The 16090-nt window shown below is 42.6% G+C and overlaps 1 protein-coding gene across 5 annotated transcripts in view; it reads left to right on the top strand.

Moving 5' to 3' along the window:
• Positions 1-273: 273 nt before the first annotated feature.
• The window catches only part of CHD1L (chromodomain helicase DNA binding protein 1 like), a 55077-nt gene continuing 39260 nt past the window's right edge, over positions 274-16090 (top strand). For 2 of the 5 annotated variants that reach the window (XM_023193433.1, XM_023193434.1), the window contains exons 1-4: positions 274-462; positions 11792-11904; positions 14659-14765; positions 15616-15730. In XM_023193433.1, the coding sequence (XP_023049201.1) occupies positions 330-462; positions 11792-11904; positions 14659-14765; positions 15616-15730 (468 nt within the window). In that variant the 5' untranslated portion in view covers positions 274-329. The remainder of the gene's footprint in view (positions 463-11791; positions 11905-14658; positions 14766-15615; positions 15731-16090) is intronic. The other 3 variants (XM_023193437.2, XM_023193435.2, XM_023193438.2) reach the window with 3 other exon arrangements.

The raw sequence follows: 16090 nt of genomic DNA on the forward strand, positions 1-16090 counted from the left end.
TGTTGATTAAATAATAAATGAATGAAGAGCATATGCCACCTCCTTGACGGGCAGTTCAGGCAACCAGACGCCCTGCGCGTGATCAGACGCCTAGCGCTTCGGAAGCATAACTAGTGAGAACTGGGCGGCCCTTCCACTCCGCACTGCAAAAACTGCCTAAGCCGGAGGGTAATTGCAACAGCTCCGCTCCGGAAATCTTGGCAGGACGCGCCCTCTGGCGGCGCCTCGCTGGCAGGTGGGCCCCAGCGCGCCGCCGCTCGCCCCCGCGCGCTGGGAGGTTGGGAGGGAACTGCACGCAGGGGCGCGCGGGGCGGGGCTCTACTGGCCTGATGGAGCGCGCGGGCGCTGCCAGCCGCGGGGGCCAAGCGCCTGGCTTCTTACTGTGGCTTCATACTAAGGGCCGAGCCGAGGCGGCGCGGTCGCGGGTGCAGGAGCAGGACTTACTGCAGTGGGGGCTGACAGGTGAGCGGGCTCCGGGCGGACTTCGCCTAGGCGGGCCAACCTGTTGGGACTGCCTCTTGCGGGCCGGAGGCGCAGCGGGTGGGCCGCCCGGTGGGCTGTTTACCCGCCGGCGCCAGGGCCTTCCTTTGCTCCTGCCGTGGGCGGAGAGAAACCGCGCCCGGGCCTGCTGGCCACGTCCCCCGCCTGCGCGGCGCGCGGGGCGGCGGACGCGGGATGAATGAGGTCGCAGTCCCAGGAGCCGGGCCCGGCCCCGGGCCTATGGAGGGGAAACTTGGTGAGATCAGCGCCACCTGCAGGCCTCCGATGAAGAGTTGGACGGCCTGGTGCACCAAGGATGTAGGCTTCCAGTTGCTGTTACAGTGGGTTTGGGTCCTGGCCTGGGGAGTTTATTGGTTGTTTTTGTAAAACGATCAACTCATCTCCCAGCTTCAGCTTCTCCGTTTACTGTGCGCGCACAGTTATTGGAGAATTCACCACTGATTAATTCTCCCAATCGAGTTACGTGCGGCAGTGAGCGGACAGACTCAAAGCACTGTCTTATGAAGCTGTTTTTGTGTCGAGTCATTCATAAATACTGACTGAACCACGTACTATATGCCAACTTAGCTTGTCCGTTCACTACTGCACGTAACTCGATTTATTGACACTAGCTCTTGCGGAGAGTCTGCAAAGCGCGAACATTGCAGGCCCCGCAGCCCTGCAGCTGCACTGCTGACGGTACTTCCTGCAGCCCCAGACCCCGCTCTCCTCCCTGGTCTGCGCTGACTCGCCGCTGAACCCCCCAGCCTCGTTTTCCTTATTTACAAGTGGGGAACGTAGTGTGTGCTTTATATTAACAGAATCGTGCATCAGTAATAATTAATAATACAGTCGTTTATTCATTACTGATTAAATGCCACTGGGAGCGTATTCTTAGGCATTGGCTACAGAGATGAGCTAAACAAATATGGACCCTTCCTACCTAGAGTTTTAGACTAGTGAGAGTGCATTTAAAAGTATAAACAATAACTTATTTAAGTGCTCAATACCACGAAAGAGTGAGGTTTGTCATTCTAGGAATGAAACAAAAGGTGCAGTTCTGTGTTCAGCTTAGAAGAGAGAAGGATGAAGTTGAATGGAGAGGATGCAGACGAGAAAGAGAAAGACCTCTCCTTGATTTCCTGAGTCTGTAAGAATTTGTGGCTGTAAGGAGTATGTATCCAGTTTAAGTACGAGCTTGTCGACTGGTCTTTTTATGTTTGACTTTATCTTAACTAAAGTTGATGTTTGTGTTGTTTGCCTATTTCCTTGCAAGTGTTGGGAATGGTTCTTTAAGAACTTGTGTGAGAGAGGGCTCAGAAAAGTGTGCCAGTTGATACTTAGCCGGGGATAATATGCCAGGAGAGACGTACATATGGGCAGGTGTTTTAGTGAAAATGAGGAGACAAGAGGTTGCAAGTTTGAGTGGGTGGAATGGAGTGAATAAATTCAGAATTAAGTAGGCAAATGTGACAGCTTGGATAAATTGGTAGTGGAGAGAAGGAAAACAGAAAAGCAGGGTCAAAGGAATAGCTACTGAATATTATAACTTGTAATTTCTATTTCTATTTACCAGAATAAACTAGTATTATGAGAAACTATTCTTCATGAGTTGGTTAAAAAAATTCTTACTGCTTTTTTTTTCTTTTGGTTACAGAAATAGTACATATTTTCAGTAAAGCATTCAGGGAAATAGCCTATGCATAAAGAAAATAAATATTAATCTCCATAATCTCCTTACTGTTAACATGTTCTGTATCCTGTATAATTTCCTTTACTTTCCGGTGGAGGGGGAAGGTGCAAAAATGGAGTTTCATGTACATGCTTTTGGGAAATCATAACTTTTTTTTCCTTATCATTCAGTCTTCTTCAACATCATTTTTAATGGTTACAGTGTTTCAGTATATGAATGTACCATAGTTTAGACAGTCCCTCTTCTTGGTATTTATTTATTTATTTAGGTTCTTTTTTTTTTTTTTTTTTTTTGCTATTGTAAGTAACACTAATAAATATCCTTGTAACCAAATATTTATTATAGCTATGGACGTTTGATTCCTGAAAGGTACTATTTCTAGAATAAAGAATATGCAAAATTTTTGCTTATTTCTCCATACTCTCAGCAACACTAGTATTTTCTAATTTCAGAAGTTAACATGTTATTGTATTGTTTAATTTAATGTTTATTTGGTTACCAATATTGATGGACATTTGGATATTCATCTTTGGATCATGAAGTTACCTTAGGACCTTTTTGTTTCTGGAATATGCAGACCTATTACTTCTTGCTGTTTTACTTACTGTTTCACTACTTGTCATCTCCCTGACAGAAGGGCAAAAGAATCTACATCTGGAGGTTAAAAAACGAAAGACTACCTTTCCCAAACCCCACCGTAGTTTGGTTGTAAATGTGACTTGGATTTAGCCAGGCACATGACTGTGGGAGATTTGGAAGGGGAAAGTGAGGGAAAGGACTCAGAGGGGTTTGGGTTTTCTGCTTCCCTCTTGGCTACTACCTCATGGGTCTCTGGGTGGGTACAGAGCATTCATTTTGTTATCATGGTTGATAGGTTCCTGGAGCTGACGGTACGGTGGCCTCCTGGTTGGTTCCTGGCTTCCAGGTCATGGAGGTAGATACTTCCTTGGTGTGCCTGTTCTGTGGTGCTCGATTTAGCAGTTGCACCCAGAAGATCAGCCTAGATGTTACTCCTCGGGCCCTTTCGACAATTTTGTGGTGATCTAATTCCCTGTATTACATCCCTTTCTGCCTAACCTACCAAGGGTAATTTCTGTTTTTTGCTGTTGACTCCTAAGTGTTAAGTATTGTTATCTTTGTGGATGTAATTCCATATTATTTTTGAAAATTCAACTTTTTTTTTTTTTTGAGACAGGGTCTCATTCTGTCGCCCAGGCTGGAGTGCCATGGCCCACTGTAGCCTCGACCTGCTGGGCTTAAGTGGTCCTCCCACCTCAGCCTTCTGAGTAGCTGGGACTACAGGCATGAGTCACCAGTTGTAAGAAATAATACAGAAAGATCCCATGTAACCTTTACCCAGTTTCCCCTCATGGTCACATCTTGCAGTGTGGTACACTATCACATTGTGTGTGCTTGCACCGATGGTATGCTATCACAACAGGATATTGACATTGGGACAGTCAAATCCAGAACATTTTGCATCTCCACAAGGATCCCTCAACTTGCACTTTGATAGCTATACTCACCTCCCTTCTACCTCACCACTTACTTAACCCCTGGCAGCAACTAATCTGTTCTCCATTTCTATAATTTTGTCATTTTGAAAATGATATGTGAGTAAAATCATACAACATGTAGCCTTTGGGGACTGGCTTTTTTCACTCAGCATAATTCTCTGGAGATTCATCCAGGTCGTTGCATGTATCAATAGTTTCTTTTTATTGCTGAGTAGTACTCCACAGCACAGTATACCACAGTTTGTTTTACCACTCACCCACTGAAGGATATCTGAGTTGTTTATAGTTTGTGACTATTGCCAAAAAAGAAAAGAAAGATACTGTAAACATTTGTGCATAAATTTTGTAAGACAATAAATCTTCATTTCTCTGTAATAAACGCCTAGGAGTTCTGTGAGTGGGTCATATGGTAGTTGCATGTTTAGGTTTCAAAGAAATTGCCAGACTTTTTCCAGAGTAGCTGTACTATTTTACATTCCCACCAGCAATGTATGAGTGATTGAGTTTGGATTCTCTGCATCCTTGCCAACATTTGATATTGCCACTTTTTTATATTGACTATTCTAATGTATGTGTAATGGTATCTCATTGTGGCTTAGGTATGAATTTCCCTATTGGCTAATGAAATATGTAACCTCTTTGATAAAATGTCTTTTTCTTTCTTTTGCCCATTTTAAAATAGGATCCTTTGTTGTTTTTTTCCACTGTTGAGTTTTGACATACTCTAGTCTTTATATACTCTAGATACTGGTATTTTCTCAGATGTATGTCTTACAAAATATCGGGGGAAACCCTGCCCCCGATATTCAACGTGGGTTCTTTTCTGTTTCCCTAAGCATTGTCTGGTCTGAGAAATAAAGGGAAAGAGTACAAAAGAGAGAAAATTTAAAGCTGGGTGACTGGGGGAGACATTGCATGTTGGCAGGTTGTGTGATGCTCCCTGAGCCAGAAAACCAGCAAGTTTTTATTAGCGATCTTCAAAAGGGGGGAGTGTACGCATAGGGTGTGGGTCACAGAGATCACATGCTTCACAAGGTAATATCACAAAGCAAATGGAGGCAGGGTGAGATCATAGGACCACAGGACGGGGTCAAATTAAAATTGCTAATGAAGTTTTGGGCATGCATTGCCATTGATAACATCTTATCAGGAGACAGGGTTTGACAGCAGACAACCTGTCTGACCAAAATTTATTAGGCAGGAATTTCCTTGTCCTAATAAGCCTGGGAGTGCTACAGGAGACTGGGGCTTATTTCATCGCTTCGGCTTCGACTTTAAAAGGCAGCCACCCCTAAAGCGGCCATTTCAGAGGCTCACCCTCAGGGGCCATTCTCTTTCTCAGGGATGTTCCTTGCTGAGAAAAAGAATTCAGCGATATTTCTCCTATTTGCTTTTGAAGGAAGAGAAATATGACTCTGTTTCGCCCAGCTCACCGGCAGTCAGAGTTTAAGGTTATCTCTCTTGTTCCCTGAACATTGCTGTTATCCTGTTCTTTTTTCAAGGTGCCCAGATTTCATATTGTTCAAACACACATGGTCTACAATTTGTGCAGTTAACGCAATCATCACAGGATCCTGAGGCGACATACATCCTCCTCAGCTTATGAAGATGATGGGATTAAGAGATTAAAGACAGGCATAGGAAATCACAAGGGTATTGATTGGGGAAGTGATAAGTGTCCATGAAATCTTCACAATTTATGTTCAGAGATTGTAGTAAGCACAGGTGTAAGAAATTATAAAAGTATTAATTTGGGGAACTAATAAATGTCCATGAAATCTTCACAATTTATGTTCTTCTGCCGCAGCTTCAGCCAGTCCCTCTGTTCAGGGTCCCTGAGTTCCTGCAACAACAAAAGTTTTAAATCTTGGCTAAAATTTATCAATTTATCAATTTTTTTCTCTTATGGATAGTTTTCTTGTGGTTTGGTGTCAAATATAAGAACTCATTGCCTACTCCCAGATCCTAAAGAGTTTTTCCCTAAAAGCTTTACAGTTTCTTATTTAAGTCCATGATCTACTTTGAGTTAATTTTTGTTGCACAAATTTTGATATGTTGTATTTCCATTTTTATTTAGTTCAGTGTATTTATTTCCCTGGAGACTTCCTCTTTTGATGGACTGTTTAGAAAGAAGTGTGTTGTCTAGGTTCCAAGTGTTGAGAGATTAGCCTCTAATGTTTCTGTCCATGAATTCTAATTTTATTACATTGTGGTCAGAGAACATACTCTGTACAATTTCAGTTCTTTTAAATGTGTTAAGGTTTTCTGGCCCTCCTTTAGTTTGGATATGGATTATTTGTTCCCACCAAATATCATGTTGAAATTTGATCTCCAGTATTGGAGGTGGGGCCTAGTGAAAGGTGTTTAAGTCATGGGGGCAAATCCTCCCTGAATAGATTAATGCTGTCCCTGGGCGGGGAGCAGAGAGAGTGAGCAACTTCTTACTTTTTAGCTTCCAGAAAACTGGTTGTTAAAAAGAGCCTGGCATCCCCCACCCCTTTCTTCCTCTCTCACCATGTGATCTCTGTACATGCCAGCCCCACTTCCCCTTCCGCCATTAGTGGAAACAGTCTGGAGCCCTCACCTGAAGCAGATGTTGGTGCCATGCTTCTTGTACAGTCTGTAGAGACATGAGCCAAATAAACCTCTTTTATTTGTAAATTATCCAACCTCGAGTATTCCATAGCAACACTAAAATGCAGAGACAGGAGCATCACGCAACCTGCCAACATGCAACATGACAGGCCCTGAATATGTTGTATGGTCCATGGCACTTGAAAAACATGTGTATTCTCCTGTGTTTGGGTATCAGCAGCGCTTCATTCCTTTCTGGAGGCTCTAGGGGAGAATATATTTCCCAGCATCCAGAGGCTGCCCACATTACTTGACTCCTGGCCCCTTTCCTCCAACTTCAAAGCCAGCAACATTTCATCTCTTTGATCCTTCTCTAGCCAGCTTCCTCTCTAACCACAGCTGTTAAAGATTCTCCGAATGATGCATGTGATTAGATTGTATGTCCATTGCATTATCCAGGCCCACCTGGATAATTCAGAATACTCTTCCCATCTCAGACCCCTTAGCCTTAATTATATGTTCAGAGTGCCTTTTGCCATGTAAAGTAACATACTCACTGATGCCAGGGTCAGGGCTTGGACATCTTTGTGAGGGCCACTATTATGTCTACCACTTCATCCTTTTACTTTTCATTTATTTATCTAATTATTTTTGGGTTGAATTTCTTGTAGACAATTTATAATTGGGTTATGTTTAAAATCTACTCTGGAAGTCTTTGTCCTTTTTTTTTGAGATGGAGTTTCGCTCTTGTTGCCCAGACTGTAGTGCAATGGTGTGATCTCGGCTCACTGTAACCTCCTGCCTCCCAGGTTCAAGTGATTCTCCTGCCTAAGCTTCCCAAGTAGTTGGGATTACAGGCATGCGCCACAACACCCGGCTAATTTTGTATTTTTAGTAGAGACAGGGTTTCTCCATGTTGGCCAGGTTGGTCTTGAACTCCCTACCTCAGGTGATCCTCTCGCGTCAGCCTCCCAAAGTGCTGGGATGACAGGTGTGAGCCACTGTGCCCAGCCAAGTCTTTGTCTTTTAATTGGTATACTTATACCATTTATGTTTCATGTAATTATTACTGTGTTTGAGCTTAACTCTGCCATCTTATTTTTATTGTTTTTAATTTATCTGTTTTTGTTTTCTTTTTCTTGCCTTCTTGTGAATTATTTGAACATTTTTTAGAATTTTAGTTTTGTTTATTTACAATGTTTTTTAGTTTATCTCTTTGTATAGCTTTTTTAGTGGTTGTTAAAGGTATTGTATATAAATGTATGTGTGTGTGTATAAAATCACAGACTACTGATACTGTCATTTTACCTATTTGAGTAAAGTACGGAAACATTACTTCCCTTTATATAAACATTACTTCCCTAAATATTTATCTTCCCTTTATAGCTTTACCTTCTGTTTATAATTGTCTTAAATATTTCCTTTATATACCTTTAGAACCATGTCAGACACTGTTATAATCTTTGCTTCAGCTGTTAAACATAATTTTAAAAACTCAAGAAAAGGAAAACCTATTGTATTTACACATATTTTTGAATGCTGCATTCTCACATTCTTCCTCATGTTCCAAGGTTCCATCTTTTATCATTTCCTTTTTTGTCCAAGGGCTTCCTTTAGCCATTCTTTGAGGGTAGGTTTGTTGATGATAAATTCTCTTTGTTTTCCTTCATCTGAGAATTTCCTTTTCATTCCTGAATACTATTTTTCTTGATTACAGGAGTCTGGATTGGCAGTTCTTTTCTTTCAATATTTGAAACATGTTGTGCCATTTCTTTCTGGCCTTTAAGATTTCTGACAAATCTGCTTGCATTTGAATAGTTTTTCCTCTTTAAGTAAGGTGGTGTTTGGTGTTTTTTTTTTTTGGCTGCATCTAAGATGTTTTCTTTGTCTTTTGTTTTCAGCATTTTAATAATTACATACCTTGGTGTGTATTTCTTTGGAATTTTTTTTTTTTTTTTTTGAGACAGAGACTGTCCTTGTCACCATGCTGGAGTGCAGTGGCGCTGTCTTGGCTCACTGCAACCTCTGCCTCCTGGGTTCAAGCGATTTTCCTGCCTCAGCCTCCTGAGTAGCTGGGATTACAGGCACCCACCACCACACCCAGCTAATTTTTGCATTTTTAGTAGAGATGGGGTTTCACCATGTTGGCCAGGATGGTCTCAATCTCTTGACCTCGTGATCTGCCTGCCTCGGCCTCCCAAAGTGCTGGCATTACAGGGGTGAGTCACCACGCCTGGCAGGATTTTGTTATGTTTGCAGTTTACTCAGTTTCTTGAAACTGTAACTCTTTAGCCAGATTCGGGAAGTTTTCAGCTCTTATTTATTTAAGTACTTTTTCAGCCCTATCCTCCTCCACCTTTTTTTATTGGACACCATTGAACAAATGTAAGATCTTTTGTGGTAGTCCTGAAGGTCCCTGAGGTTCATTTATTTTCAGTCTACTTTCTCTCTCTTCTGATTGTAATCTCTCTCTAACTTCTGTTCTGTAGAGTTCACTGATTCTTTCCTCACTTCCTTCCATTCTGCTGTTGATGCCATCAACAGCATCAATAGCCTTTTATTTTGGTTAGTGTATTTTTCAGTTTTAAAACTTCCACTTGGTCTTTCTTTATATCTTTTATTTCTTTGCTGAGATTTCTGTTTCTTACTTGGGGTTTTCTGTTTTATCAATTGCTCAAGTGCATCCATAACTACTTGTTGAAGCATTTTATCATTACTGCTTTAAGGTCTTTGTCAGATAATTCTGCCGTCTGTGTCATCTGGTGTTGGCACCTATTGATTATCTTTTTTCGTTCAGTTTAAAATCTTCCCAGTTCTTGATATAATGAATGATTTTTGTAATAATTAGAGCTAGGCGTGTGTGTGTGTGTGTGTGTGTGTGTGTGTGTGTGTGTGTGTGTGTTTTAAATAATACTTAAACCTCCTGTTTGACTGTCTTTGTCTGATGCTGCTCTGGCAGGGGAAGAGGGTCTGCTGCCTTGTTATTGCCAGGTAGGGGTAGAAGTCCAGGCTCCCCCTTCAGCCTCTGTCCACATCTGGGGACTGGGAAGGGGCTCCTCCTTCCTGCTGGGTGAGGGTGGGAGTTGTGGCTCCCTCCCAAGTCTCTACTGATCCTGCAGGTGAAGACCAAGGGGTAGGGCCTTGTTACTGGTTGGTGGGGATAAAAATCCCAGCTCCCTACTTGGCCTTCTCTCATACCATCCTGGCTGGGGTGCTGGGGCACTCGTTATAGCTATAGGTGAGAAGTCTGTGCTTTCCACTTGGCCTTTGCTGGTGGGGACCACAGGTTTATTCCTGTGCTGTTTACTAGAATACAGCAGTTATTATCTAAAAGTTTCCTGTCTTGCTAGGCTGCCATTTTCTAGCAGGAGCAGGCTTGTGAGGGGTGGGGGTGGGATGGTTTGGCTATGTCCCCAACCAAATCTCACCTTGAATTGTAATAATCTCCACGTGTCAAAGGTGGTGCCAGGTGGAGATATTTGAATCATGGGGTCAGTTCCCCCATATTATTCTCGTGGTAGTGAAGAAATCTCACAAGATCTGATGGTTTTATAAATGGGAGTTCCCTGCACAAGCTCTCTTGTCTGCTGCCATGTTAGATGTGGCTTTGCCCCTCATTTGCCTTCCACCATGATTGTGAGGCCTCTCCATCCATGTGGAACTGTGAGTCAGTTAAACCTCTTTTCTTTATAAATTACCCAATCTCAGGTATTATTAGCAGCATGAGAAGAGACTAATTTGGGGGGGTTGTTCTCATTTTGGTTTTGGTCTACATCAGTTGGTGTTCCCGGTTTGCTGATTTCTTGACCTGTCAGACTGGGATATATAAAGCAAAAACAAATTCCAGGGAACTTACTACCCTGTTCTTCCTCAGGTCCCAAGGTCCCTAGCCAATCTGCTTCTTCACTGCAGCTTTCAGAGTTTTTTTTTTTTTTTTGAGACGGAGTCTCGCTCTGTAGCCCAGGCTGGAGTGCAGTGGCGCAATCTCGGCTCACTGCAAGCTCCGCCTCCTGGGTTCACGCCATTCTCCTGCCTCAGCCTCCGGAGTAGCTGGGACTATAGGTGCCTGCCACCACGCCCGGCTAATTCTTTTTGTATTTTTAGTAGAGACAGGGTTTCACCGTGTTAGCTAGGATGGTCTCAATCTCCTGACCTCGTGATCTGCCCGCCTTGGCCTCCCAAAGTGCTGGGATTACAGGCGTGAGCCACCGCGCCCGGCAGCTTTCAGAGTTTTATGCTTGCTTTCTGTAGCATGTCTAGGGTTTTTATTTGTAGTTAGCAAGAGGAATAAGGGAAAACAAGTATACTCCCATCAGAAGTAGAAATCTCTGAATTTTCTAATTTATAAAATGGGGATAATACCTACTCCATAGAATCATTATAAGCATTAAATGAGATACCATAATTTATTATTATTATTTTTTGAGACAGAGTCTCACTGTGTTGCCGAGGCTGTAGTGCAGTGGCGCGATCTCAGCTCACTACAACCTCTGCCTCCCAGATTCAAGCAATTCCCCCTGCTCCAGCCTCCCAAGTAGCTAGGATTACAGGCGTGCACCACCACGCCCTGCTAATTTTTGTATTATTTAGTAGAGACAGGATTTCATCATGTTGGCTAGGCTGGTCTTAATCTCCTGACCTCAGGTGATCTGCCCGCCTCAGCCTCCTAAAATGCTGGGATCACAGGCATGAGCCTCTGCACCTGGCCTGAGATACTGTAATTTATGTAAAGTGTTTACTGCTCCTCTGGTATTTGTAAGTGCCTAAGAAAAATAACTTATTTTTAAAATTTTGTACAATTAATATATATTTTGAAGATTTTTTAAAGGTATAAATTCAACTAGAAAGTTATGTTTTTGCTAATAGTTCTTATATAAAGTATGTTTAGGGTTTTTCACCTTCCCAAGATATGGCTATTCTTTGAAATTGGATTTTTTTCACCAAGGGAAAGAGAAAAAAGAGAGTCAGTAAGCTCCATATTAATTTCACATGTTTTCTGCCATCCCTGTACACAGTTAAGCACCCTTTGTGAAACATCATTTCCATTTTTAAAAACAGCGCTTCTGTGTTGAAGCATTATTCAATGTAGTCCTAAGTTTTTTCCTTTAGCATTGATGACATATTTAAATGGGTGCAATTAAGCAAGCAGACACATGTACAATCCATGTGTTGTTGCTCTTTGTTCAGTTGTATCAGTAATGCCTTGTTTCCCAGAACGGACACTGGTGTGAGTCTCAGGCAGTATAGAGGCCAGATCCCAAGTTGACTTTCTCATCTATCAAGTGAATCAGGTAACAATGACGGGCTGCTTTGGGGCTTTGAATATAAAGGTGAATAAGTCTGCTCAAAAAGTAGTTTGGAAGTCAGCAGATGTTTAGATATCCATAACTCCTCAGCAAAAGATATGGCCAGTGAGGTTTAGAGTTACGTGAATTTAGGCTGTGTTCCTCATTCAAACTCTTAGAACATTGCCTGTGCATGTGCTGAAATGTCTGCTCTTCGGATTTGCTTTATTTTTTGTTTCTAGGGATTCACCTACGCCCTTATCAACTGGAGGGAGTAAACTGGCTTGCCCAGCGCTTCCACTGTCAGAATGGCTGTATCCTGGGAGATGAGATGGGCCTGGGGAAGACATGCCAGGTGTGTTACTATGCGACGAGTACTGCTCACCGCCACTGCGGTACCTCCTTATAACTCATTCTGGAGCTGAGAGCTCTGGAGCTAAAACAAAGCTCAGTTTCATAGATGTCCCTGGGATCCAGGCTAACTGGCTCTTGTACCGGGAAAGGGCCTTTCCTGTAGTCTTCTCTGCCTCAGTCATTGCATTTGCCCTGTTGACTTTATTCAGGGCCAGCAAATGCTATTTGTCCTTTCCTCAGATGTTCACATAGCTCTGCTTTAAGCTCTCTCAAAAGATACCACCTCCAAATTTGTTTTGCTTAAATTTTGTTTAGACTTTTTGCATCTATGTTCATGAAAGACATTGGTCTGTAATTTTCTTGTAGTGTCATTATCTAATTTTAGTATTGGGGTAAAGCTGGCCTTGTAGAATGAGTTGAGAAGTATGCCCTTCTCTTCCATTTTCTGGAAGAGTTTATGTAGAATTGCTGTAATTTCTTCCTTAAATTCTTGCTAGAATTCACTAGTGACTCCACACTTGTTTTGTAGACATACCTGGATTATAGAATAAAAGATAAACTTTCTCGAAATTGCATCCTCAGGGAAAGCTAGACTGAATGGTTTTAATTCATTAAGTCACTTTTTTTTTTTTTTTTTTTGTTGAGACGGAGTCTGGCTCTGTCGCCCAGGCTGGAGTGCAGTGGGCGGATCTCAGCTCACTGCAAGCTCCGCCTCCCGGGTTTACGCCATTCTCCTGCCTCAGCCTCCCAAGTAGCTGGGACTACAGGCGCCTGCCACCTCGCCCGGCTAGTTTTTTGTATTTTTTTTTTTTTTTTTTTTTGAGACGGAGTCTCGCTCTGTCACCCAGGCTGGAGTGCTGTGGCCGGATCTCAGCTCACTGCAAGCTCCGCCTCCCGGGTTCACGCCGTTCTCCTGCCTCAGCCTCCCGGGTAGCTGGGACTACAGGCGCCGCCACCTCGCCCGGCTAATTTTTTTTGTAGTTTTCAGTAGAGACGGGGTTTCACCGTGTTAGCCAGGTTGGTCTCGATCTCCTGACCTCGTGATCCGCCCATCTCGGCCTCCCAAAGTGCTGGGATTACAGGCTTGAGCCACCGCGCCTGGCCGTTTTTTGTGTTTTTTTAGTAGAGACAGAGTTTCACTGTGTTAGCCAGGATGGTCTCGATCTTCTGACCTCGTGATCCGCCTGTCTCGGCCTCCCAAAGTGCTAGGATTACAGGCTTGAGCCACCGCGCCCGGCCATTAAGTCACTTATTAAAGAATGGTTCCGGGCACAGTTTGGGCTGAGAAAACATAGATAATTTTTAAAAAATTATTTGTTATAAAAACTAACTACCACCCTGTAATGTAAGCACTCTAACCATAACCATGAGTTGCAATGAATGTTTTGCATGATTGGACTTTTGTTTTTGAGACAGGGTCTTGCTCTGTCACCCAGGCTGGAATTCAGTGGCGTGATCTTGGCTTACTGCAACCTCTGCCTCCCAGGCTCAAGGAATCCTCAGTCTCCTGAGTAGCTGGGACTACAGGCGCATGCCACCACGCACAGCTTATTTTTAATTTTTTTTGTAGAGATGAGGTCTCACTATGTTGCCCAGGCTGGCCTTGAACGTATGGACTCAAGTGATCCTCCTGCCTCAGCCTCCCAAAGTGCTGGGATTACAGGTGTGAGCCGCTGCACCCAGCCCGTGGTTGAAATTATAGTGCATATGTAGTTTGTATTTTGTTAATCTAACAGTGTCACTATAATGTTTTACTTTGTTATATTCTTCACAGTCGTTATCAACATTGCATAATATTCCATCAAGAGAATTTATAATTTACTTAAGTGTTCTACAGATGAGAAATGATGATTCCTCCTCTTTTTGTGCTGTTTAATCTTGATGGAACATCCTTGTGCTTGTAGCTTTCTCAGGATTTTGAATTATATCCTTAGGACAGATTTTTCTCAGAAATAGCTGAGCATTTGAAGATGGAGTCTGTTGACACATTTTTGTTTTAAAATAGGTTATTTTCTCTGTATATCACAGCGACATTCAAGTCATAAGTGTGTACTAGAATCTTCTGAAGTATGCTCATTTGCCTTTACCAGTATTTCCATTTTATACCCTTCCTTAAGCTTAGGAGGATCATGTATTGTCTGTTTTCCCCATTAGAATGTGTCCTCCAGGAGGGCTGGGCGTTTTGTCTGTTTTGTTCACTGTTGTATCACTGGTGTATAGAACAGTGCCTAACCAAGAGAAGACACCCTGTAAATACATATGGAAGAAAGGAAAACAGTAGGGGAAGGTGGGAGGAAGTGAGAGAGGAAGGAAAGCATCCTCCCTCGGGAAAGCCTGGCAGGCAGCAGAGGGCCACCATGCGATTGGTGGTTTTTACAGTCATATCTTGGCACTTCTTGCTTAATATTTTCAGAGTATTGCAGATCGTGGTCATCAGTTGGATTTTCATTGATTTTTATTGTCTTTCCTGACTTTTTCTTTACAGTAGAGGTTCAATTACCTAAACATTGAGCCTCATTGCTTGTTAACTACTGCAGTAATTGAGTTCCATAAATTTCCGTGGCAAGTATATTGAGGCTTACATGATTTCGCTCTACGAATGGATTACTCTCCTAATGTGCGGAAGATTGTACAGTATTTCTTTGTAAAACAAGTCTTACACAAGAGTGTGTGTTCCGCACAGGGTTGTGGGAACTCCATGGTTGTTTCTCATGGAGAAATGTGATCAAAACTGCCTTCTTTTTCTGTGTTCCAGACTATTGCTCTCTTCATTTATTTGGCAGGAAGATTAAATGATGAAGGACCATTTCTGATTCTTTGTCCCTTGTCTGTTTTGAGCAACTGGAAAGAAGAAATGCAGAGGTACAGAGTAGATGTAGCTGAAATTTTATTGTTTATCTTGATTAATATTTTTTTTTCTGGATGATGTATAAAATATGATAAAACAACCTATTGTTGTAATTAGTAAGTTTATTCCAGAAAACTTTGAACTTATGCAGTGTAGGTAGACACTTGAGGATATAATAGGGGAAGAGTAATTGGCAATTTAAAGGTCAGTAATCGTTTATAGTAAGTATTGAACTTAGAAGCCATTTTTTTGTTTTGTTTTTGTTTTTTGTTTGTGTTTTTGTTTGTTTTATTCTTTTGAGATGGAGTTTCACTCTTGTTGCCCAGGCTGGCGTACAACGGCACGATCTTGGCTTACCGCCACCTCCACCTCCTGCGTTCACGTGATTCTCCTGCCTCAGCCTCCCAAGTAGCTGAGATTACAGGCATGCACCACCAAACCCAGCTAATTTTGTATTTTTAGTAGAGACGGGATTTCTCCATGTTGGTCAGGCTGGTCTCGAACTCCCAACCTCATGTGATCCGCCTGCCTCAGCTTCCCAAAGTGTTGGGATGACAGGTGTGAGCCACCGTGCCCGGCCTATTTTTCATAGTGACGTAGCAAGTAACTAATGTGGAAGAGATCGTTTTATTTTTAGAGTCAGCACAAGACCTTTTTAGATCTGATCCCTTTACCTCTTCACATAGGAACTTGCTCCGAGGTTCAACCATTACTTTAGATAAGATTCAGAGCCCTAAGACTGGTTGTAGGACCTCATGAGGTCGGCACATTGCAATCCTCCCATGAAATGTAATTTTCCAGATATGTACATGCTGTTAAATGGATCTAGTGTTTATGTTCATCTACTTCTTTTCTTGGATTCAGATTTGCTCCAGGTCTTTCCTGTGTAACATACGCAGGCGACAAGGAGGAAAGAGCCTGCCTTCAGCAAGACCTGAAACAGAAGTCACATTTTCATGTGCTACTGACTACCTACGAGGTATTCATTTGTTTCTCTATAGCAAGAACTCCTAACCTATGACCTTAGAATTTGTAGAGTCTGCTGAAATTATATTTAAGTTTTGTTGAGAGCACACACTTTTCTGGGCAGGGAGTCTGCCTTCATCAGAGTCTCAAAAGAGGGCTGTGACCAAAAGAAGTGAAGGATCATTGTGCTTCAAATTAGTTCAATCTTTTCCTTTCTTGGTGGATCAAGGGGGAAGGCTTCTCAAGGAGGCGGCAATTGAGCTGCCTCTTGGTTGATGAACAGAAGTCAGGCAGGCAGGCAGGCAGGCAGGGGAAAGGGTTTTGTGGACTGAGGAATCATGTCTGTTACTGGAGGATAGGAATGGAAGACAGC

This window comes from Piliocolobus tephrosceles, chromosome 1 (genome assembly GCF_002776525.5).
Source record: "Piliocolobus tephrosceles isolate RC106 chromosome 1, ASM277652v3, whole genome shotgun sequence".
Taxonomy (NCBI): domain Eukaryota; kingdom Metazoa; phylum Chordata; class Mammalia; order Primates; family Cercopithecidae; genus Piliocolobus; species Piliocolobus tephrosceles.